The sequence below is a fragment of the Ruditapes philippinarum genome, unplaced genomic scaffold, assembly GCF_026571515.1.
Source record: "Ruditapes philippinarum isolate M1 unplaced genomic scaffold, ASM2657151v2 ctg3795_1_1_1_1, whole genome shotgun sequence".
In the NCBI taxonomy this organism is placed as follows: Eukaryota; Metazoa; Mollusca; class Bivalvia; order Venerida; family Veneridae; genus Ruditapes; species Ruditapes philippinarum.
In genome coordinates, this window is record NW_026856850.1 from 122501 (window position 1) to 148744 (window position 26244).

Consider the following 26244-nt stretch of genomic DNA (forward strand, 5'->3'; position numbering starts at 1 on the left):
GGTTACATCATTCCCATTTTTCAACACAAAACTACCGATATGAAAATGTAAGTTATATATTGTGTCTTCTGTTCGACAATGGGGAATGGAACTTTGGGATTTCATTATAACAATACAGGAATTAAAAAGTAAATGTTAGCCGTTTTTTCTCACTTTGCTAGTTTGCGTTCCCGACAACTTCTAATTGGCGTGCAGAAAAAAATGCAAATCGTGGTTGGACTTGGAAAAATATGTATAACCTGTCAAAAGTTATTTTGATGTCCCTTTGACAAGTCTAATTTGTTGGACTAAGGATATCATATCTAAGCGTTGATTCAAGGTTTTTATCTTAAAAGCATGGACGTGGACATCTTTAATCATCTGAATTTTCATTTTTAAATGTGAAAATAAGCAAATAAACTTTAAAACATAAAAGTACATAAACAGTTTTACCGACATGTATACATACATAATTTACAAAATCATTATACAAAGGACAGATTAATATAAAATGCTTTAAGAGCGTATATATTTCATCTTATTTATATAAATGATAATAAGGTCCTAGTTTTCGGGCGATATATTGTTTATTTTTGTAGTATTTATTTCACAAAGTTCGTTCTATAATCTGTTCTTTTACATTTAGTGCTACATCTTATGTGTTACAATCAATTCTTTATGACTTGGTTCCAAAACTAGCGTAAACGTAAGTTTTTCTATAAGTAACGCAGACCTATTCCTTAAAATATTTTGCAAATAAAAAGGTTAAGGACTAAATGTTTAAAAGCCTTAGGTTTATTAAAGGTTATGGCATGTACGGACCTGGAATTAAGTCTCTTTACTTTATCGAAATTATACAGAAGTTTTATCGGATCAAAAATAGATTATTATAGTTAACGGTTATCAATCGCATTTACAAATACTCTATCTTAGCATAAGGCGCCTTGCAAAAATCGCCAGTAAATGTCTTTATACTAAAGGATAATAACCATTTCTTTACCTACCCCGAAAACAAAACTTTGCTTCAATTTGCAGCTATCATACAATACTTAATATTCCGCTAGAATAGTAGTATTTAAACAAAATTATAGTCACATTTGTATACAAACCGAAGGAATTAGGCTTTCGATATAAAAATAGGAAATAAAACCTTAGAATAGACCTAGAATATATTATTCAATATGTCGAAGAAGATATTCTCAGTTGACTTCTCAAGAAGTTAGCATTAGTTTTCAAAAAGTCAATCGATTCTCCTGAAAATTTCAAGAAACATTTTTCAAAATTCAAAGATAAAAGGAAAGTTTTTTTCGAAATTAATATGAAGGGCCAAAAGAATGTTTGCAAAGTATGAGCAGCTGACTTTGGAATCATTCAACATATGGACTAAGACTATATGATAATGAATCTATATTTTCTGCTGAAGCGAAATTAAACTTCAGTTGAATGGAAATATAATTGGGACAAAGCCGTATTTTACAAACTTCATGAAATAACTCTTGTCTTGATAAGTTTCTATTTTTCTTCCTTCTTTAACCGTTATGATCAAGTTGTTCTTCTGAATTGTAAAATTTGACATAAAGTTTTTAAAATTATGATTTTTTAGAGGAAACAATTTTTCTTTTTGTCTAGTTTACTTCAAGTATGTTCGTGATAGATTTCATCGTAATAACGTTTTGCATCAGTTCTATCCAATTAACTAATTCATTTGAACAAACTCATTTTAGGCCAATTTGTTATATTGTTCAACGCGGTATGATCTGTACTCTGTCATTTTCGCTGTTAAACTAAAAAAATAAATAAACAAAATCATCAACATTCTCCAGTTCCCAAACAAGGTACGTCCACTCATTTGTAAACATTCTAATGATATCCCCAGATATTAGTTCCCATGTGGGCCTGTTTTATTTTTTCACAAATAGTTTGTCCCTCTGCTCCTTTAGCCGACCTCGTGTCTACTACCGGTTTTAGTCTGGTGCCTTCTGGGTGACCCGCTGTGGTGGTTTGGGTGTGTCGGGGCTGCTTCTTTTTAACGTTGCCATTGCCTGGTTGATCTTTATTCTCGTCTTCTACAGTACGTGCTAAAATCATATTGCAACATATTTGGGAAGAAAAGTTTAAATGAGACATGCAACTTATGGCAGGTATATAACAGATAAAGATTTGACTCCACTATCTACAGCACAGTGTCGGTGTTGCTATTTTCCCTGAGCAGATTAAGAATCGAGAAGCAAACGACCATTCAGCGACTACATTACACGTCTTTAAAAATGCTAGATAGTCATTTTATGTAGTTTTAGCTTAAATATGCAACCTTTAATCATCCTGTCAAAAAGTCCTGTTGCGCCTCTTAAGAAAACTTACGTTACCCCGCCTAAAATTAAATGACAGCTGTAATACGTGCTCGACTATAGTCACATACATAAGACATTGTTACACATAGCTTTTTATCTTAAGTCATATAGATTGTCTTACACTGTTTATAGATATATACACTTTACAAAGCTTCATAAAGAACAGGGCCAAAGAAATGCAAATAAAATGTCAGGCAACCAACACACATATTTGTTTACCCGTGATATATTAATTACTCATTTTGCAAAGAACAGCTTGTGACAAAATAAACCATCATCTAAGATGACCTACGTGGAATCATAATGATGCTTAATTGCTCACAGCTTCTTTATATTACACTTAAAGTGATAAAAACATTATAAACAAGATCAACAAGGAAAGGCGGCGTTCAAAGAACGCAACCCCCACATGACCCAGGAACAAGAACCAGTGGCAAGGAGCACAGGAGAACCCCAAACAAAAATAGGTCAGAGCGCAATACAAAGGACGGACAGGCTAATCACTAAAATGATACATTAAAAGGAATAATAGTATCAGACAAGGAAATAAAAGAAAACAAATAAATGATTGATTAATAGGCCCACAATGTAAAAGGACATGGGAAAGGGGAAAGGAGATTCGAGGAAGGAGGGGCAAAATAAAACACTAAAAATAGGGGCAAAAATAAAGATACCGTAGACGAGATAACAATAAAGGACACAAATAAGTGTCACCAAAACAGTATGAAACAACAAAGACATACATCTGAGGACAAAGGAGGGATACCGCTTTCGAATGGTCAGCAGCATAAGTACTGCAGGGGAATTTAAACCGGTTAATGGCGCCATGTTCCTATAAACGAGAAAGTGTAAAATAATTAATCCCCGCCAAGTGAAACAGTTGCAAAAGTTGAAATAAGTAAAACACTGAATTTAATGATTGTTGTAAATACAGCAGTAAAATTACAATGACCCAAGTTTGTAAATAACATCCCCATAAAAATCAGGCTGGCTAATTCCTTTTAATTTGTAAATTTTGTAAAATACTTACGTTTTTTATTATATCGGTAGCCCTTTTTGAGTAACTTGCTTTCACGTTGCTACAAGCTCTATCGAATCATATTAACTGAGATACATATACGCCGTAAGATGTTGCATGCGGTACTCTCTATCTAAAAATGGACAATTTACTTTACCAAAATAAGTCATGTCTTTTATCATGTATTTTCGTCTAAATAAAATTGTTGTTGATAGTAATATGAAGCTCCACATATGATGTACTAATATTTCAAGAATTCGTTTAATTAAGTTATAGCTCATTAGGATAAAAAAAACCATTTGATCAAAATAAGAATTATCTAAATTAACTAGAACAGTATAGCTGTCACTTAGGCATTTCCTTTTAAATATAGGTTATTTATAAATACCGCTCATACAATGTACACGTACCTTGAACTTAAGTGGCATTTGAACTGATTGTAACACTGTTACATCAGGATTAATAAAACTGTTAAGCAAAAATAAAAATACCGTGAAAAAGTTTTTCACTGACAGATAAAATGAGGGCTCTAAGATGGATTATTGTCACTGCGCTTCAGGTCAATGACAAAAGGTTGCATACCAAATTTGAAGTCAATCAAACTTATAGTGACTAAGTTATATAATTATGCTCTAGACAAACCTATTAAGAAAATTAACAAAGGGCAATAACTCAAATATCATGAAGTGCAGAGTTCTTGTGCACTGCACTACATCTCAATGAGATCTATCATCCTATGAAGTTTCAAGTCCATAGCTAATTTATTTTAGGAGAAATGGCCCGACCAAAAATAAAGAAAAATTACAAAAGGGGAATAACTTAAAACTCATTAAATACAGAGCACCGGTTTTTCAACATTCCACTTGATCTCAATGAGATATATCATCCCATGGAGTTTAAAAAAAAAGATATATACAGAATCCCTAAAGAAAGCCAAACACGACAAAATTGAAAATGTTGCAGGCTCGGTTTGATTGAGCCTGTTCATGGACGGTCCTGGAAAGTGCAAGTTAACGTCCACGCCCCCTAGCACCGGCTTAAGCAGAATTCAACATCAACACGAACATGGTGAAATTTTAAATTTAGAAACATCCGAAGATCATAGCTTTTATAGTTTATGAGGAATTGCCCAGACAAAAATAAAGTATGAAATTAACAAAGGGCAATAACTCAAAAAATAAGAATATGATAAACAAGATCAACAAGGAAGGGCGGTGTTCAGAAGTCCAGAATATCCGTTTTGTACAATGCACTTTTTCTTAATGAGATCTATCATCCGAGTACTGATTCCTGTGCACTACACTTCTTCAGAATGAGATCTTTCATCCTATTAAGTTTCAAGTCCATATCTTTTATAGTTTAGGAGAAATGACCCGAACAAAAATAAAGTATGAAAATTAACAAAGAACAATGACTCAAAAAATAAGAAATCTAGAATACCCGTTTATGTACAATGCACTTTTTCTTAATGAGATCTATCATAATATGAAGTTTAAAATCCATAGCTTTTATAGTTTATGATAAATGGCCTAGATAAAAATAAAGTATGAAAATTAACAAGGGCAATAACATAAAAGAAGTGCAGAGTACCGGTTCTTGAGCATTGCACTTTTTTTAATGAGATCTACCATCATATGGAGTTTCAATAGCTTTTATAGTTTAAGAGAAATGACCTAGACAAAAATTAAGTATGAAAATTATGAAAGGACAAAACCTTAAAAATTAGGAAATGCAGAGTAACGATTCTTGCGCACTGCATTTTGGGCTATTGAAAAAAGCATGCATAACAAGTTTGGAGTCAATCCTACTTATAGTGACTGAGTTATGCTCCGGACAAGCCTAAGGGATGGCTGCCGCCGCCGACACCGACGCCGCCGACAAAAGTAACCCCTATATGTCGCATTTTTCAAGGTGACACAAAATGTCATCAATATATTTGGAGGTGTTGTTAAATGCAAATATAAATTTTTGTTGTGTATTTTCAAAGAGACTCAACATAAAGTCTCGTTCATAGAAATATAAAAACAAATCGGCGACCAGGGGTGCACAAATTAGTCTGTCCCATTAAAACATGGAAATGAATTTTTGCCTGGTATGAATTAACAATACGACGTTGAATAAATATTAAAACTTTTTTGTAAACTAAAAAAGTCACCCTCCAGAGTTTTTTCTCTAAAGTGTCTACTTTTCTTGTAAAAACTTCATTTCTCTACGGCAACTCTCTATTGTTTATTTTCCGTAGCCATTGCCGAAGTACTCTTCATTTAAAGATTAACGAGGGAAAGCACGTGTCATGTTTCTAAAATGTACATAATGTTCTCGGGGTCGTTTCATAATTATTTTATAAAGCTGTATCTATAAGATGTCACAGTTAAGTTGCAATGCATGATGGAAAACTTTTTAAAAAATGAATAATAAGCAACAATAACACCGAATCACATTGAGTAGATCTAGAAATTGCACTTACTTTTAAGCTGAATAGAATCCCTATGAATTTCGAAATAGATCTTTATAAACGTCACGACAATTCGCATTCTTCATTGCCAGTTTCCATCCAGTTCCGTAGATCCCATTTTTTTACTTTGAAACTCCTTAATGGCATGACTCCTACACTTATGATGATCCAGATTTTTTTAAAATTTGAAAAAATTGTTCCATTTGTGCAGTTATCTGGGTAAGCAAATGAAATATGTAAATGAAACAGATCATAATTCAGTATTTTTCAAATCCATAATTCAAGAACGGCCCGTCAATTTTAGTTTAACATCAAAATGTTTATAAAAAATCTGGAAAGTGAACCCTCGGATGCATTAATCACAACAAAATTACATAAGAATTGCTGACTCGGTTTGATTGAGTCTGTACATGAGGGATAATGAATAAGTGACACATCCCTCACGCCCCTAGCACCGACTTGAGCGGTACTCAATTCTCAACAATTATTAGTGCTGGCATCAATGATCTCGAAGGACCAGAAAAATATAACAACACTGAAGTGAAGTACGGGGCAGATTTTTTACAGCTGCCACACAGCACTTGACACCTGTTGTTGTGAAGTATAAAAATCTGGAAACAAAGTGATCCCTCGGAAGCATTAATCACAACAAAATAACATAAGAATTGAAAATCGATTCCTAACGAAAAAAACATTATTACTTCAACAACAATTTACGAAATATATGACGTAACAAAAATGCCTCGCGCTTTTATGCTATAAATAAACTCGTATCATCTTAATGGAAAGCAAATTGGGACAATGCCGATTTTAATAAACTTCACGATATAAACCTATCTCTTGATATGTCACCATCTCTATCTCTGTCAAATCGCTATGAGCAAACAGTTCTTTTTCGATGCTGAATTGGACACACTAAAATTACTCACTCTTATCTCCTCACAAATGATAATGCCCCTTTCTGTGTAGCTTGTAATACAATTTTTACTGTTAAGCATTTTCTTCTTGAATGTCGTGATTTTTCACTGGCCCGTAATAGATTTTATTGTGTAAATTCACTCAAAGAACTCTTTAATACAATTCCATCAAAAACATCATTGATTATTTGAAAGAGATAAACTTGTATTCTAGGATCTAATTGGCTCATTTTTATTGTAATTTACAAAGTTTTACATATCATTTTAAGCCCTATTATAGCATTCGGCACGATATGGCCAGTTATGTGTTACGTGCCGTAAACATCCAAACAAACAAACAAACTATTTTATATATTTCTCATTAATGATTTCCCTGCATTATCTCGTTATTCAAGACTTCTGTTAATCCTTATCTTTTAGCTACAAAGTATACTATATGGGGTATTTTTTTCTCCCGCGAAAAACATAGCTATTGTTTTTTCACTGAATATTTTCAAATTTTAGGAAGGCTAAAATTATTGTGGATATCACTCTGTGTTTCTCTTTGACTCGATCTCCCCTTCATATAAACATAGTAACTATGTAACACTGAGTCTACAATAAAAAATTAATTGTTCCTTATTGAACGCTCCAATTCAAACTTATTCTGAATAATATCAAATCACTGCCGTCTTTCTGGACATTTTGTTAAATAGTGATTAGTGAAACGGAAAATTAAATCTGTATTTACGAGCTTAAAGTGTATAGGCCTACGTTTGGTTGCTCAAACTAGAAAGCATGATTGATTATATTCTTATAATTTACATTTTCCTCGCAGGCGAGTCTTTGTTCTCTCATTAGCGAATGAGCTAGTTAAAGCATACACTGTGCAAAGCAATACTGAACATATAGTAAATCAGTTCCCCTTTCTTTATTTGTCTTGTCAGATTTGTATGATAATGTAGTTTTGTTGGCGATTTTTTTACGTAAGGTTTCTGTTGTCAATGTTAAAACCTACGGAAAGTTTTAGCGCACTCGAAAAAAGAAGAGTAACATATTTTGTATCCCATCGGACCTGGTTAATTTAATTATTTTGAAATAAACGTGATACATACTAATGGACAATATTCAGACAACTACAGCATTATCTTTATTAAACATTAGCGGATAACCATTGTTTTAGTCTTCTAGCCAGTGTTCCTGTTCCCCTACGACGCGTTGCGCGTTTCAAGATACGCGCTTGATTGAAAAGCTATCTAATCAAATCACTTCATTTCTCTTTTTCTCTTAAAAAGAATTTATAAAATACGACAGAATATTATGGTAATTATATAATTATATAAATCTTTGTGTGTTAGAATTTATAAAGCTGTTACTATTATTTCCCTTCAAATTATTTTGATTATTTTAAATAATGGTTTGCTAGTAAAATAACTTTTTTGACACCAACTTTGTTATCATTTTTCTTTTTAATGATAACATTTAGCTATTGATCAGTAAGTAGATAAGAATAATCATTTTTTTTATAATTACCGAGTACATTTTACGCTAATTCTGAGACGAACCCTAAATGACGTCTGTATGGGCGCCGCCATTTTGGAATGGACGTTACTTCTGGTTACAACGTAAGTCAACGGGGAAAATATAATTTTAGCATTTTGACCATATTACTGACTTTATGGGGAAAATGAAAAACATGTCTAGAGTTAGGGTTAATATGGCATTAATTTAAATGATGTTATTATTATATTTAATAGAAAATGGAATATTCAAATTTGGTGGGACCGACTATAGTACCAATAAGAATTCCTATGATTTGTTTAAAAATGGTATTACCAAACCTGACATTTATATTGTCTAAAAGAAAAGAAAGTGCTCTACAAACTTCGCCACAGATCCACATAGTATAATGTTTTACAATACAGTTTGTAAAGAAAGCTTTTGAGAGTTACATGCAAGAAAGGTAACGTTTTCCCGTGCAAAGGTTTTTTTCATAGGGCAATTAGTTTAACCATTATTGGCGACGCCGGTGAGCGGCGTCGTCTCTTATGGAATGCTTTTTATTTTGGCCTATGGAAGGAGCTGTTATTATTAGCAGTTAATGTCATGTTGTGTTAATTAGTTTTATTTTGATTCGTAAAAATCAAGTAAACAAATATGTTGTTATATTTGTATTTAATAACTTTATGTAAAAAGCATGTGCAGTGTGATATTATTTCTTCGAAATTGCAGGTTAAGTTTAACAGCTTGTCCCTTAGTTTCATTGACAATACTAAAACCCGGATTTCGAATATCGTTGTGGTCTACATTGATGCCGTATCCATTCATTCATTCATTTATATATTTTCAAAAATTTCCTACAAGAAGAAAGTTCACCTGCAAATGAGTATAAGGATAGGTTATGGAACTGTTGTAAACAATTATCCTATTGATTTTATCCTTATTACGTTTATCTGTTGCGCAGAATGGTTGTTTTTACAAAGTGTACCAGTATCCGGATGTTGAAAGCTATCCGATTTTTTGCAATTACTGCTGTCACATGGCCATCTATTCTTTTATGAATACTTTACCATTAATTTGCATGGATTAATAAAACTGAGCCTGCAAAATTTCAAAATTTTGCTGTTTAGGGTGTTTTTTGGGTTTCAGGTTTTCTCTATCTTAAGGGGAAGTAACTCATGTTTACTAAATTATTTGTTCTTTTCTGTCTATCTTAGGTATAACTTATAATACTATTTTGTTGTATAAAATTTACCAGTTGTAAGGTCATCAAAAGCATGTTAATGTTAGTTAATGTTAGGATTTCATATTTATTTGATAGAAACTGGGAATTATTAATGTCATGTGCATACATGTATATCTTAGTATATTGATATGATGAGACTTATAATATTTCTGAATTAAAAGAGTTACAGTTATGTCATAATTATTAAAGGGATGAGACTTTCATTTAAAGTTATAAATGATAAAACATGTATTGATTGAAAATGTCCTTAAACTTTGATCAAGCAATATAATTAATAAAGTCTCAAAAATCATATTCTGAATAGTTACTCTAATTTCAACATAAAAACATGTGCATAGTTTGAAAAGGACAGCTTCTGTCTTATCTATTTGTAATGGAGGGAAACCTGTCTCAACCTCCAGGTCTCCTGAGTCAACCCGACAACAGACTTTACATTAGATAGTAGATTGTTACTTGCCCTTGAATAAATTTGTGCACTAAATTTATAGTGGGTGATTTGTGCCACATGAAAACCAACATAGTACAAAAAGTAATCGGGCGCCAGATGAAAACATGAAAATACAATCTACCACAAAATGGTTCATTTGTTGCATTTTCATGTTTTCGCCCGGTGATGCAAAATACAAATCAGCCTTCATAAAATTTCTTATCATAGAAAAAAGGTTAGTTTTTTATCTGTACAAAAAATAGATATTGTACATGTAATTAGCAAAGTTATGCTCACTTTCAAATTGACCTGTTATAAATAATGGCACAACCAATAACTGTCTAAGCCCTTTTTAGTAAAAATAATTATACAATAATATATAAATTGTTATTTTAATTAAGACAATGAGTATTTACGTTTTTTTTTCTTATTTATTAATTAAGAATTAATTATCTGTTAATTTAAAAATCTAAAAGTATCTGTCACGGTTTAGAACTGTTCACTATTTAGGGGAGAAAATGTGTAAGTGGCCAGATAGCTTAATCGCTACAGCTGCGGTACATTATTCTGTGGGTCACAGGTTCGAGTTCTGGTCAAGCTGAAAGTTTTTCTCATCCTGTGACTGCATATAAGCATGAGTTTAATTCACTATGCTCTATAAACATAAGAAATTCAAGGACACAAATCAATTGTTGTGGTTTAGAACTGTTCATTAATAAAGATAAAATATGTAGCCGGTCAGATAGCTCAGTTGGTCTTCTGAAAGTCATGGGTTCGAGTCATGGTCAGGCAGTTTCAGTCAGGGTTTAGAAGTGGTTTTTCAACTGACACATGTTTGATTCATTTAACAGATTGCATTAAATTTGAAATGGACAAAGGGAGTATTGCATGATACTTTTAGATCTACAAAGGGCATTTGATACAGTTGATCACACTATACTGCACATGAAGAAGTTCTTTTTCTTCTTCTTCATGAAACTTTAAGCATCTGCCATATGTAATGACATTCTAACATGGTTTAAGTCTTATATCTGATAGACATCAGCTGGTGGATGTGGCTGGTACTCATTCTACTACTGCTCTGAGAACCTATGGTGTCCCCCTGATTTTCATTTTAGGTCCTCTTGAATGTCTAATATATGTCAATGACATGTCTGCAACCCCTTAACAATAAGATTTTATTATATGCACAGGCACGAGTATCAGACCTGGGAAGAAAAAATATGACCAGATTGATAAAACTGTGTTCATCTTTAAAGTGTCAAAACCCAAAATAAAATGTAAATAATGACCCCCTTTAAAAATATACTACTTAATTATTCCAAGTATATTTTTAAAGGGGGTCATTTACATTTTTTGGGGTTTTTTTTAAACACAGTTTTTTTTTATCAATCTGGTCATATTTTTTCTTCCCAGGTCCGATACTATATGCTGATGACTCAGGAATCATTGTGTCTGGTAAAATAAATCTGAAGAAATTCTTCCATATTATAGGTATGAGTCTTATAAGATTGGTTAATTGACTATAAATTGTCTTTGCATCTTGGCAAGACAGAGTCTATTCTTTTTGGTTTAAGTTTCAACTTAAACTGGGCCTAGCCTCCAGGTCACATGTAATGGTACTGCTATAAAGTACACATCTTTTGTTAAGTATTTAGGTGCAAACCTGGATCAAATTCTTTTGGCGTCGCCCTTTGATGCTTTGCATCAATGCTTTTCTTGTTAAATTATGTGATAGTGTTGTATAAAGGGTAGAACAATTATATGTACCGACAGTTTAAGCTTGTTAGTTCTTAATTTTCAATTTATTAAAAATTTCAGCAGAATTCTTAATAGGCCAAAATAAATGTTTGCCGGTGTTTATCTTATTACATGTTTTTAAATGGCAATCAAACAAGACGTCAATAAAATAGAAAGTTTACTTGTTGTGCTAGAGATGAAAAAAAGCAATGAATCTGGCATTGTAAGGCTTTGTTATGTAATTCAGGAATCCAATATATAACAGGAAGTTGTGTTCTTTTTCCAACACATCCGGTCCTGTGAAGCTTTGCTAATCCAAACACTTCTAATCCGAAATCCTTCCTTATCCGAACAAAATGTCCGGTCCCGATTTTATTCGTTCTATTTTTACTAGTAAAAACCTTTCGGATCCGGAACCTGTCAACTCCGAATTTCGGACGATTTATTTTTTCAAATTTTGTTCTTGCTTTACTCTTAAATCAACTTCCAGGATCCGAACACTGTTTGCCTATTGTCACACCTATAATCTGTACTTTCTTTCAAAATAAATCGCACATCTTGCATCTTTTAAACTTTTGTAATACATCTAATTACATGAGATTGAATAACGGCAATATAGGTAAATTGTCAGCGAATCCGGAGTACCGCCGAATCGATTGAGAAAACTATAATGCCGGTACGAATATTAAATCATGTATCAGCCTCCTTTTTCACATCGTAGTGTAGAACTTACCATTGAGGACATAACTTTTTATTTAGTTTTTATATACCCGAATGAATTTCGGACATATAATGTTAAACCTTCTGGCGTCCGTCCGTCTGCCTGCCCACTCTCACAGGACAGTAATAATGTGGCTAGAGGGACAATAGGTAACTGTTCTTTCTCTTTGATGTCATTCAATTCGTAATGCTTTTATGTGGCTAATTTTCTTTGTGTGGCTAAAAAAAAGAACAATAGAGTAGCCACATTATTACTGTCCCGTTAGAACGTCCGCCCGTCCGTCCGTTAGCAATTGGTTTCCGGGGCATAACTAAAGTTCCATTTAGCCCACGATATTCAAACTTCAAAGGATGATTGTCTATATTGAGGCCACTATTACCTTAAAATTGAAAACAGTTTCCGCTCCAAAACTAAAGTATAAATCAATCTACAGCTGTAAAATTTTATAGGATAAACAGCCATGTCCAATACATGGCCCCTATTGATTGAATGGTCATAAGGTCAAAGGTCAGGGTTACAATGACCTTAACACTGAAAAATGTGGTTTCTGGAGCATAACACCTGTTCAATGTAGCTTACAGTGTTAAAACTTCATAGGATGATTGCTTATATTGAATGAAAGATCCATATCTATATTGGGGTCACAAGATCAAAGGTTAATAGCAAACGACCATAATATTTTAAACAGTTTTACAACTGTAAAACTCATAGGATGATCACTTATATTGAGTACATTACTTATATGCCCTAAATAAATTGCTTATATTATGTCATACCCCTGGCGTCTTTCCGTTCGTCCATCCGTCATAGCATTTTTACTTACAAGATAACAACTTGAGGGTAGTGCTTCAGAAACAGCATCTCTATATATATGAAGGTTCTTCAGCTATAAAGGAGGATTTCTTTTTGAAGGAAGTAATACTTTATTTTATTGTGTTTATGTATCAATTTCTTTAATTTATGTATGCCTTGTATGTCCTTCATAAATGAAAGATGGCTGTTTTACAGAAGTCACATTTTTTATTATTCATTCAAGACTTACACTTGTCGGGTATATAATGCTCCACCTAGCAGTGCTCTTGTTTTTAGTTTGTATTCGTGTGTTTTAAAATGTACGATAAGAGTTAAAAATAAAATATTTATGTTGCAATTTCATATTCATTCCGTTTTCTTTACTTGAACTTTTTTCCCTTCACTTGCAAATATGCACAAAAAAACTTCAAATCCGGAAATCTTTCTTATCCGAACTGTTCTTCCGGTCCGGGCGAGTTCGGATTAACCGGGTGTCGTAAGTTCTTCTCTATGAAAGGAATGGCTGTTTATGTCTGTGAAGGACATAAAACAAACGCCTTGATAATTTAATAAAGAGACAAACAATTTCTTGAGCAAACCTTAGAAATATATTTATATCAACGTGCATAAATACAGCTCCGATATACATAAACGATCAATGGAAAGATGATTGATAATGATTCATAACAATAATCTGTGAAGGACATGAAACAAACGCCTTGAAATTTTAATAAATAGACAAACAATTTCTGGCGCAAACCTTAGGCATATATTTATATCAAAGTGCGCATGCGCGAGATGGTTTTTCCGGGAAGTTTGTAAAAACTGAGGCCCGGTATTCTGTTATGTCGAAATGAAATACAAGTTATTAGTTGTTATGATGTAAAGATAAAAAACTAAAATAATATAGGAATGATATAGGATAATGGATTGTGTACCGGACTGTAGAGAAATAGAACACAGAGATAACACAAAGAGACAAATTTACAAGATATAGACAAAACAATACATATAAAACGATATTCGTAACGAAGAAGAAAAAACGAATATCGACCACATGACATGACGCGTGTGCTTGGGTTGCGTGCGTGCGTGTGTGTGCGTGTATATATATATATATATATATATATAATATATATATATATATATATATATATATATATATATATATATATATATATATATGTTTTTTTAAAGTATCCTTAGAATTATCACGTGATGTAAAGGCAAATCCCCGCGCAATTTGCCCATTTCCAGAATAATATGATTTTAGCTCACCTGAGGACAATGTCCGCAAGGTGAGCTTTTTGTGATGGCCCTTTGTCCGTCGCCCATCGTGCGTCCGTGTGTGCATTCGTGCGTTTACAATTTCTTTAAACAACTTCTCCTCCTAAATCAATTGGCCAAATTTGTTGAAATTTTGCAGGGGTGTTCCTTGCATGAAGTTCTACCAAAGTTGTTAAAAGAAATAAATTACATAAAGAACTCTGGTTAAGATTATTTCACCAAAAACTCTAAAAAATCTTCTCGTAAAAAACCGAAAGAGCTATAGCTTAGATATTTAGCACAAATCATTTTCTAATTAATGTCTACCAAGCTTGTTCAAATAAAAGCGTTAGAGTCAAAACTGGCCCCGCCCCAGGGTCATTGATTTTCCTTATATATATATATATTTAATATATATATTAAAATCTTAAAAAATCTTCTTGTGACAATCCAAAAGAGCTAGAGCTTAGATATTTGGCATAAAACATTTTCTAGTGGATGTCTACAAAGTTTATTTAAATAAAAGGCCCCAAAGTTCAAAATTGGCCCCGTCTCAGGGGTCATTGATTTTCCTTATATGTATATGGTAAAAAATAAATTCTTCTTGTGAAAATCCAAAAGAGTTAGAGCTTAGATACTAAGCATGAAATATCTTCTAGAAGATGTCTTCCAAGTTTGTTCAAATAAAACCTTAAGGGTCAAAAATGACCCTGCCCAAGAGGTCATTGATCTTCCATATATGTATATAGTATAAACTTTATATTCGTGCTTGCGTTGGCTACTTCTTAGCAGCTGTAGTGACTGTACAAAGCTTTAAATAAGACGCTTATTTGCGTATTCATGCATTAAGATGATAAACAATTTTACTCTGTGCGTACCAATACCCGTCGAAAATATCAAGTACACATTTAACTTGATAAACAGAGCGTAACTGGTCAAATAATGCCAAGCATGCCCTTAAACATTTAAACAATCGTCCAAACAGTGGTTGGTATCGGAAGAAACCACACTATAGTATATTTTCTAGCCAGATGCCACTTTGAGGCGTTTTTATTGTCTACTCTATTGCCAGATTAATATATAAAGACAAACGTCATGTCAGTCAAATTTTTTAACAATTTGGTCTAATTTATGACCTGTTTGTCGCAGCGGAGCGGATTAAATCGGCTTCGGTCTCTTATTTTCGATGACCCAAAACTATCCGATGAATAAGTGATTATAACAAAAAATATATATATATTATTGTTGAAAGCATATTGAGCAGAGATGTCTTAAGTAACTTTGTTCTAAGTAATACACTGATAAAGACGACTCTCTGCTGCTCTGATGAACAATGACTAATTCTCTGAAGGGACTGATGGCTATGTGGTTGTCTGTCTCTCAAGCCAGAGATCATGTGTCCCAGCCCTACTATTTTCTTATATTACACCAGCGTTGGTTGGTTGCAGGAAGCGGACTCCAAATTGATTTATATTATTTGCAAGAACTTGTTTTGCAATTGAGATTAAATGAATATGACTGAGTTTCAAAATTCCCGTTCAAACCAAAAAAGGATCGAAATACTTAAAAATTCTGTGTAGTAATATCTAATTTTATTTTCTTAGGTCCACCACCTCCTTGTCCTTTTACAAGAACCCCGTGGAGAACAATACCGGCATGGAATCAAGACGTAAGATTTTTTTTTTCTCTGAAAAGATTCAATTAAAATCATAGGCATTAATCGGAAAAAATAATTTAATCGCTTTTTCTTTATCGTCATTATCATTACATATATGTTGTTTATCATTGCTTTAACTTTTGGTATTAAAAATGTATTCAGTCCGAATGATAGTCAAAAAAAATTTAGATGTCTTGACTGTAACACAAATACATTCACCCACATTTTGATGTTATATTCCCTAGTTAAATCTCTTCTAGATCGTATGGCATACTCTCATTTCTATGGAAACATTTTAATGACGGTTACAAGGCAACCTCATTTATGTTAATCACAGTAAAGAATTTAGAGGTCTTTTAATTGCTGAACATGTAACAAATTATAATCACATAGGCTGAATTCCGAAGAAAATGCAGTTTTTTATGAAGTATTCCTTCTCATTCTCTTTAAATAATGTCTAAACTTATTTAGCCTTCTGATATGTAATGTTCGTTGCAAACAATGTGTAATATAATTAAGTTTTGGTCGTTTGTAGCGTAACTCAAAAGCATTTCGTAGCAGCCTTTATTAACAGCCTTCAGGAATTTCCTGGCGGCTTTCACATTGCTATAAAGTCATACACACACAACATGTCTCGATTGTTCATACTACGGCAAAATATTACAAGTTTCGGTCAATTTTGAGCCATGCTTATTCTCAAAACGACGTAATGATAACGTATGTCATCACACTAGTTTATACATGTCTCAACGAGGGAATCGTTATGTACGTTTTTATTTAGATATGTCTATCCGTCTTAGAGATTTTGTACCAATACTCGGGTATTTTTGACTGACCCTTGTATATACAGAGTCTACCTGTGAGTTCTGCGTCACAAAAACTTTTTTTTTGCATATTATAAACTCTTGATACTTCAGTTATCGAAAAGCATGGACATTTCTACTGTGAAAATTAGCGTTTTTATATGTAAAAGCTACACTTATTTGATTTAGAATGTTAAATATTTTATTGCCATGTCAATATGTTCAATTTTTGGAATAAAGGGTGTCATTTTATATTGTTTGTATGTGTTTTTTTCTCAGTATGAACTGTTACTTCGTAGACAAATAAAAGAAATACAACCGCAATGGAAACCTACTATCGTTCTTGTTGGACCTGTTGGAGCAGGCAAGTCTTCATTTGTTAATGCAATACTATCTGTTTCTAAAGGACATAAGACTGATGGAGCTTGTACTGGAAAAGGGGACAAAAGTTGTACAACTAGTGTAAGTTAGCATTTTTCAACTCATAATGTTTAAACGATCTTTACATTGTCGTCTCGTTTTTTTAGTACACTGCCCGCATATTTGACATTTTCTGCTATTACAAGTCATTTCAAGGGCAGATAACATAATTATACATAAAAATGTCATAAATGGTACAATCACATGAACTAAAATGTATCTGTTATGAGTGAAATGAATTGCATGTGTGGACTTGATAACTTAATGACTTAGTGGGGAAGGTAGTTTGCACTTGACAGTACTTTTGTAGGGTAAATGTTATCCCGCTGGGATACAACTTTATATGATTCACTGAAATGTGTATCGATTAAAACGATTATGGTTGTTTAACTCCCATATAATGATGATCAAATTGATAAATAGTAACATTAAAATTATATTAAATTTTAAATTATTTGCTTTAATCATAAAATATTTTTATAAGATTGCATCAGATTTATGTTAAATATTTTTGGCATGATAACAAACATTTTCCACGGATGAAGTCTTGCCATTTGACGAGGTTGATATCCTGAATCTCTTCACATAATTTGGCTAAATTGATTGTAATAGGACGGTATTTTTACATTACAAATTCCATCTTAACCCTTAAACTGTCTTTTCACAAATGATATTACTAATTTAAAATATCTTCCAAAGGAACTGTCCTATTTTCTCGTTTAAGTACACAATACTTAAGAACAAACGTGATTGAATCAGATTAAAAGGATGATAATATATAGTTCAGTTAAAACTCAGTTAAGTTAAGTACTTTTGCATGATTATAAATTGTGTACCAAATAAATGATAATGTTTCTGCCACTGTATAGTAATAATCCGAATATAATTTAGATGTTATTGCAATCATACATGTATTACATCCAAAGTCAGTTTCAATAAAAAAAATAATATTAACATTGATTACAATTGATAAAAACATCTTTCAAAATATTATAAGGGAAATCAATTCACCCAAGTGTAAAATTTCAGTGAACAGGTAAAAATAAAAAAAATTGAAATTTTGTTAAAATATGTTCATTTTTATCATATACAACTCAACTTTTGCTCAGCATCATATATTTAAGTGTGATTTTTTTTTGTTCAAGAGAAGAGAATGACCGCGTCATTGAAGATTTCAGAACATGCAGCGTATTTTCCAAATTTGTTAAATTGGAATTTTCGCTTAATTTCATGTATGTGACCTGTAACTATCAAAGACAGCTTGACAGCGCCTTATCATACGCCCTATTAAAATTATGACCGTTCTAACGGTTATGGCTGCCCATTCTTGGACCAAAATCACTCCAAGCCCCTGGATTATTCTGGGTTGCAGCTGACGAGCTGAAAGTCTAACATGCAGCTCGTTCAATATGTGTTCTATTGGATTTAAGGTGAGCGAGCTGGCCAGTCCATGTGCTCAAAAGACTCCCTCTCTAGGTAGTCCTAGACCACCCTGGCCCTATGGAGGCGAGCATTATCGTCCATTAGAATGAACTGATCGCCGACTGTTCCAGCATAGAACCCAATCTGGTTGTCTAAAATGACGTCAATTTATCGTCAATGTATCGATGACCTGTCAATGTACCTCTATTTAGCACAACCAGGTCGGTTCGTCCATCCCAGCAGATGCCTCCCCACACTATAACTGACCCACCTCCAGAGCCGTCATGCTCAGCAATATTTGCAGCATGAAAACATTTCACCTCGTTTTCTCCCAACTCTAGCACGCCTATCTGTGAAGGCTAGTCAGAAACTAGACTTATCAGTGAAAAGAACTTGTCTCCAGTGTTGTATGGTCCACCGATTATGCTACATTGTCCATACCAAACTGGCCTGGCGATGTTGATGCGTCAAGGGGATACGTATGCAGGGTCTTCTCGACCGCAAATTACCTTCATGCAGTCTTCTACGTACCGTCTGCGTGAAAACATATGCAAGGTCATTTCGAAGAGAGGTTGCTGTCGAAATTTGTACGACGTGCCTGAACAACCTGAGCTGGTGGTGTGACCCTTTCCCGACCTTCTGCATGCCTCCTCTCCCAGGCTCTGGTGATGACGGTGTGGTGTACACCACGCACCGCACTAACCTGGCGGAAGGTGGCCCCCTGCTGCATCATCCCTTTAACCCTCAAGAACTCTGCTTCTCTCATATGCCGCCTTATGTAAGCATTCGCCATATCTAAGTGACAGATGTAAGAAATGTAAGCCACTGAATGGCAATAAACCGGTAATATCGCCGTATAACAAAAGAATGATGAGTAGTATATTTTACTTTTAAATAACCAATAATCCACGTGATCAACGATAATTTCTGTAAACATCATTCTTTATCATTCTAACACTCCTCGTGATTTTGTCACTATACACAAAGAAGAAAAAAAACTGTGTTAAATTGCCAATAAACACTTGTTAGGGACTACTTGTATATGCGGCTGTTATGTTTTTTCGTCGATTATATAGTATACAAAGCCTTTTAAAGCAACAATAAAAAATATTTTTAATTTATATTTTAGTTCTTATAATGTTTTCTTTTCATACAATACCGAAATTATATCTCACATACACTTACACCAAGGAGTTGATCCTTATCAGTTCATAAATAATTAAATAAGTATAAAACTCATCCATAAACGCTGACGTCATTTTAAACATACAAGAATGATAAATTGGGCACTGATGTTTTTCTTATTATTTCTTTTGTTAAATAATTTCTATATCTTAGCAACAGTAGGGTGCGAAATCAAACAGCGTTATAAGCAAATCGGCACTGGAAGTTATTGAAAAATTAACTTAAATGATCTTCCTTATTTTATCTTGTTAGAATCGAAATAATATTGGCTTGAGCGGTATTGATCGGCTATTGAACATTGGTTTGTCGTTTTGATGCGAAACAATTTACCACTCAGGCCTTCGTGGTCAATTCCTACGCATCAAAACTCAAAACCTGTGTTAAATAGCCGATAATATCGCTGAGACCGATATTATTTCTTAAGTAACGCTCAGTTCTTATAAAGAATGTGGCAGTCTTTTTATAAGATATGTAGTTTCTATAATGTATCATACAAATTTTTCATCATCAATTATTTGTCGATCAACATTATAATAGTCAATCGTTTAAAACGTATTACTCTCTAAACTCTACTTTACAGCAAAAATGGTCATATTGTCACTCTTTTTTGTGTTTGTGTAGTTCTCTTTCTATAATGGTACTGCCAATGCATGTTTTATTTTGCGAAGAAGAGATTTTCATTATTACTAGTATAGCCTATATTTATGATTGAATATTAATCACACCGGCTTGTACTGGCACAAGAATAATGTTGCAGTTGATTTTTATAGATATACTATGTTCATCTTTGGGTAAAATACTTTTTTGCAGAAATTTATTAAGGCTTGTAAATTCTTCAAATCATTTTGGTCTATTCTTAAAATATGCCAGGTCTTGTTTTATTGACACAAGTTTATCATAGTGTGGCTATCTGTAGTGTGTAGTGTGTAAAGTTAAAACACAACATATCTTCTCTGTTTATATTTAAAAAGTATTTACCATTTCAAATTATGGTGAGTGATTTCAGCAATGTCGTTACTTCCTTCTGTCACTGTTGAAGGGTAGACAACACGAAAGAACGACAACAATATAAATACTCGATTTTATCGTTTTGTCGGTACTTAGTGGCGGCCCCTTTTAAAGCGTCATCACGACGGTACTAGATATTAATGCGACTACACGAATATAAAAATATCGTATTGTAGCCCCATATTTGGCGTGTTGGCGCCCTATATTTGGCGTTATCTAGATCTGTCGCCAGTGCATTACAAAGGTGCCTTAATACGAAAGATCGAAGAAACGTTATTGTCGTTTCTGCGCTTTGTTGCCTTCCGCTAAGCATGCTCAGGGAGGGTCCCTGAATGGCCTAAAGAAAAATCGCCGTGAATTGACCGCTTTTTTATGTATAACCGTTACATTATTGATCGTTTTATGCCTTTTGTCGTATGATATGAAATGTTGACAGTTTTATCGTTCATTTATATTTATTTTTGATTGATATGTATTTTTTTTTCGATTGAATAATTCCCATTTTTAATTATGAAATGTTAAGGAAACACAGCCAAATAGAGGATATTTGTTTGTTTTGCATGTAAGATTGAAATATAATTTCACTGAGTGAACACCAGATGCAATATTTTCACGAGTGGCGTAAGCCCCGAGTGTAAATATAATAGCTGGTGTTCACGAATGAAATATATTTCAATCTTTTATGTAAAACAAATAAATTTTCTTTTTATTTCATGCTTTTAAGTGATTTTAAGTATTTTTTACTGATTTTGCCGCGTAACGTCGCGCATTCTCCTTTTTGACGTCATCACATCATGACGTCACATCATCAATTTTGAAATATAGTTCTGTTAAATTTCTCTAACTTTGTTACATTTTCAACATGATGTATGGTGACATCGACTTTCTATTCCTAAAGAAGCAAAATTTACGCATGACGACATTTATTTCTGCCTGTTATTCCATTTAGTTATGATTTTCTTTTCATCCGCATTCAGATATAGTTCGGCTACAGTGATAATTATATTTGATAAATTTCACAAGTGGATTACCAGAATATAATCATTTGATATATTACAATAAAACACTGGAAAGCATGAAATAAACTAGATATAACAATTTTTAACAGAAATGAAAATAGTTTAAACATATTTATTGCATATATTGCATCAGATATAATCAGACATAATACATACATTTTAACAACCATAATAACATAATACAGGCAAAAATGGATTTTGACGGAAGCACTAGGTGCTTATTAAAGGCAATCTCCATAATTAATAAATTTCAATAAAAATAATTCATGGCTCGTTGATGAACAAGTAAAGGGCATATTACAAAAGTGTACCACAACCGCTCAATTGATTGTATATCAAAAAGATAAAAATCACAAATCTAGGTTTTGTGGTAAGGCACTTACAATATAAATAATTGTTAAATATTTCAGTATAATATATTATTAGAGAAAAAAAACTTATAGAAAGAATAAGAGAAGAAGGGAGATTAAGATTAAAACCAACGCTAAGAGTTTTGGAAACAAATGATTTTTTTAACACATAGACAGTATAATAGCTGAAAATGAGCAACCTTCCCACTATCCATTATGTATTTATGGACGGCCAGAAATAACTCCACATTATCAGATTGAGAGAGAGAGAGAAGCATCCCCAAACAGGAGAGTATGGAGGGAGACATTTTGAATTATTCGACGTACTTTTGTAAGAAGGCATGTACGGTGGAAACTATAAAAGTGACATCCGAGGAGAGAGTGATAATTGTTTTCGGATTTTCCACAATGGCAAAGGGGCGATTACTATATTACGAATGAAAAAGTGATGATTTATTTTGCTACAATTCACGAGACGCCTAGCATATAAGACCTGTGCTATTCGTGATCCGCTGTAAAAATTAGCGGCTTAGCGTCACGGACCGGCATAACTTTACTTTTAAAAGCTTTTAAAGAAGGTGCATATCTTACATCTATTGATAGGTTATTCAAATTTCGAACTGTCACAAAAATATTGAATTTTTGTAGGGCTTGTAGACCTGTAATAATAATAATTGTCCATCATAAAAATTGATTGCTGTAACACATTTTTCAAAATTTTAGCTTTATCTGACCAGTTTAATTCTTAATAACCTTTATATGCATCCGATTTCCTAATCCCAAAGAAATTGAATATGCTCAGGGGGAATGTTTGACTGAAATGCCAATGTAGCCCTTAACGAAAAGAATGTGTAAAAAAACTGACAGGATTCAGACCTATAGTTTTAATGCAAGATCTCAGTTTAAACTGAAACAAGTAATATGTGATACATGTTCTATTAGGAAGTTTCAACAATGCATCTCTGAAATGATTTATTTTAACTTCATAACATTTTCAAAGGCCGAAACAAGACATAATCGATGAGCTTGAAACTTTAGTATAGTTTTAGTCAAGTGGAAGGAACCAAAATATAATGCCCAAAATACTGAACATTCTCTAATTTCAAATATTTGCCATACTCAATATTGGATGTTGAAGTAGGAACTTAAGTGGACTTTCTAGCAAGAACAAGGCGATGAAAAATAAACACCATTAGATCTTATTTGACTGATTAGCAGAAAAATCTAAATTCTCATAAACTTTTTAAAAGAATATCTAAAGTAATAGGTTCTGCCTTGATAAACCCGCAAAGTAAAATTCAATAAATAATTGTTGATATGATATCTGCTAAAACCCAAACAAAAATGTAAAGTTGACTGTTTTAAAGGATCTAAAGAATTTAAATATTGTCCATACAATTTGAGAGTATTAGTTGAAGCTGGTAAGTTAGAAAAAATAAAGAACAAACAAAACAAAATAAAACTTTCCCTTTGAATACGTAAATTTCTATTAGTTCCTCTCGCAAAGGCAGAAAATGTTGAAATCGTTAAATTTTTCTTTAATTTCTTATATTCCAAAGCTGAAAGGTAAAATTAAATTACCAGTCAAATAAAAATTCAAAATGACTCTCTTCAACAAAATGTTCTTGTAACTTGCCTATAAAATTTATTTTCAAAAGAATCATACGAATGCCAGTCAAAAGACAATCAGCCAATCTATCCTCCTCACTGTTCAAATGAACTGCTTTAATTTGAATTTCATAAATTGATGTTATAAAACAAATTTCCCTCAAACATTATTGCAAGAAAATATTTCTAGCCATACCAGAATTTATAACTATACAAACTGCTTAGTTATCACAAAAGATGACCATCTTTCTTTTACTTATATCCGAAACCCATAGCTTCAAACAAACCACTAAAACCAGCATTTCTAGACAAGTTATGCTCAAATTTTTGTCTAATATGAATGTAGGAAATTCACTTTTAAAGAACCCCTGAGAGATTCCCCCAAAATCAGATAAACAACTAACTGAATTAAAAAACTGATCTATCTCAGACCATTCCCCATAATCAATTCATCTCTGTAAACCTATGCACTTTGACCTGCATGGCCATATTTTAAGAATCCCTCAAGAAATCTTAAATCAGAGGGAGGACAGTCTCATCAATATCACTTTTAATAAATAACTGTCTATGAAGTGTGAAAGCAAATGTTGACACTTCTGTACTTTAAACACCAGCAAAGTCATCTAAATAATTCAATACGGCTAATCCACAATTATGCATTATGCATTAGTGACCCTCTGAAAAATATGAGCAGGTGACCTAAATCCCATGGGCAAAACCGTGTCAAAAACTTGATGTTTTTTCCATTTAAATTCTACTTATTTATAACTAGACGGGCCAATACTTATTTGTCTGTAAGCACAATTGAAAACCAGAATAACTGTTCGATCACCTGGTGTTGATTTGGGAACTGAATAAAAAGGGGGAACCATGCCCTCTTCAAAAAGTCATTTACTGAAAGGATCTCGGAATATGACAAGCTATAGACAACCTTGATTCTTGACTAAATTCATCAATCTCTTAATCAATGGTGAGTAAATCACATACTCACATAATTTGCATAAATTATATATTAATCTTAGTATTTATTTGAATTTGATAACCTTCATTAGTAAACAATTTTGATAATTTTGCCTGTTAATGAGTTTCATTTTTTTCATGTAGAAGTTTCTTACCAAATCTTGTGTGAAATTTATTAACACTGAACACTTTCTATGGTAACAAAATCAATTGGTCTGATTCACAACTTAAATTTTCTCGTGTGTAGATTCAAGCACACGACATTAAGGAAAAACAAGGTCATTGCTTCATTTTATTTTTATGCTTTATTGTATATTGTTTTGCTAATGTCTCTGTCGGTCGGTAGGTCAGTTGGTCGGTCTGTCAGTCGGTAGACCACATGGTTCCCGCTGTTTTCTTAACTATTAATCACAAAGTCTGATATTTCACATACTGAGTTGTTTTAACTAGCACATAACCCATAATGATTTTGGGGTCACTAAGAAAAAGGTCAAGGTCACAGCAGCTGTTAATGCCAGAATGGTTTTCGCTGATAATCTTGAAAACTATTGATCACAAAGTCTTAATATTACTTATAACTTGTTAATGACATCTATTGATTTTGAGGTCACTAGGTCAAAGGCCAAAGTCACAGGATCCTTTAATATAAGAATTGTTTCTGATGATAATCTTAAAAACTATGCATCACAAATTCTTCGTATTTCACAAATACCAAAGGTCAAGGTCACGGGATCCTTAAATGTCAGAATGGCTTCTCTTCATTATCTTGGAAAATATTTATCACAAATACTTTCTATTTCACATATTAAATAGCAATATGTAGTAGATAAACTCTATTGATGTCGGGGTCACTAAATCAAAGGTCAAGGTCACAGGGTCTTTAAATGTCAGAAGGGTTTCCGCTCATTATCTTGGAAACTATCTATTACAAAGTTTTCATACTTAATATACTTATTGGTCATAACCAGTAGATGACCTCTTTTAAGTTTGGAATCTCACGATCAAAGGTCAGGGTCGCAGGGGCTTTAAATGTAAGAATTGTGTCTGCTCATTATTTTGAAAGGTTTTTATCACATACTGATAAGTCATAACAAGATTATGACACCTTTTGACTTTCGGGTCACTAGGTCAAAGGACAAGGTCACAGGGCCTTGAGTAGTAGTATGGTTTTTGCTAATCATCTTGAAAGCTATTAATCACAAAGCCTTCTTTTTTTATATAATGGTTCGTCATAACCAGATGGCCCCTATAGATTTTGGGGTCAATAATTCAAAGGTCAATGTCACAGGGGCCTTAAATTTCAGAATGGTTTCCATTTATTATCTTAAACCATTTTTGACAAAGTCTTCATATGTTATATACTGATTAGTCATAACTAGTAGGTGACTTCTATTTATTTGGGGGTAACTTGGTTAACGGTC

At 33.0% G+C, this 26244-nt stretch overlaps 1 protein-coding gene across 2 annotated transcripts in view; it reads left to right on the forward strand.

Annotated features, from left to right (window-relative positions):
- The window catches only part of LOC132747907 (interferon-induced protein 44-like), a 70308-nt gene that overhangs the window by 21711 nt on the left and 22353 nt on the right, over positions 1 to 26244 (forward strand). For both annotated transcript variants that reach the window (XM_060737437.1, XM_060737436.1), the window contains exons 2-3: positions 15996 to 16060; positions 17131 to 17313. In XM_060737437.1, the coding sequence (XP_060593420.1) occupies positions 15996 to 16060; positions 17131 to 17313 (248 nt within the window). The remainder of the gene's footprint in view (positions 1 to 15995; positions 16061 to 17130; positions 17314 to 26244) is intronic.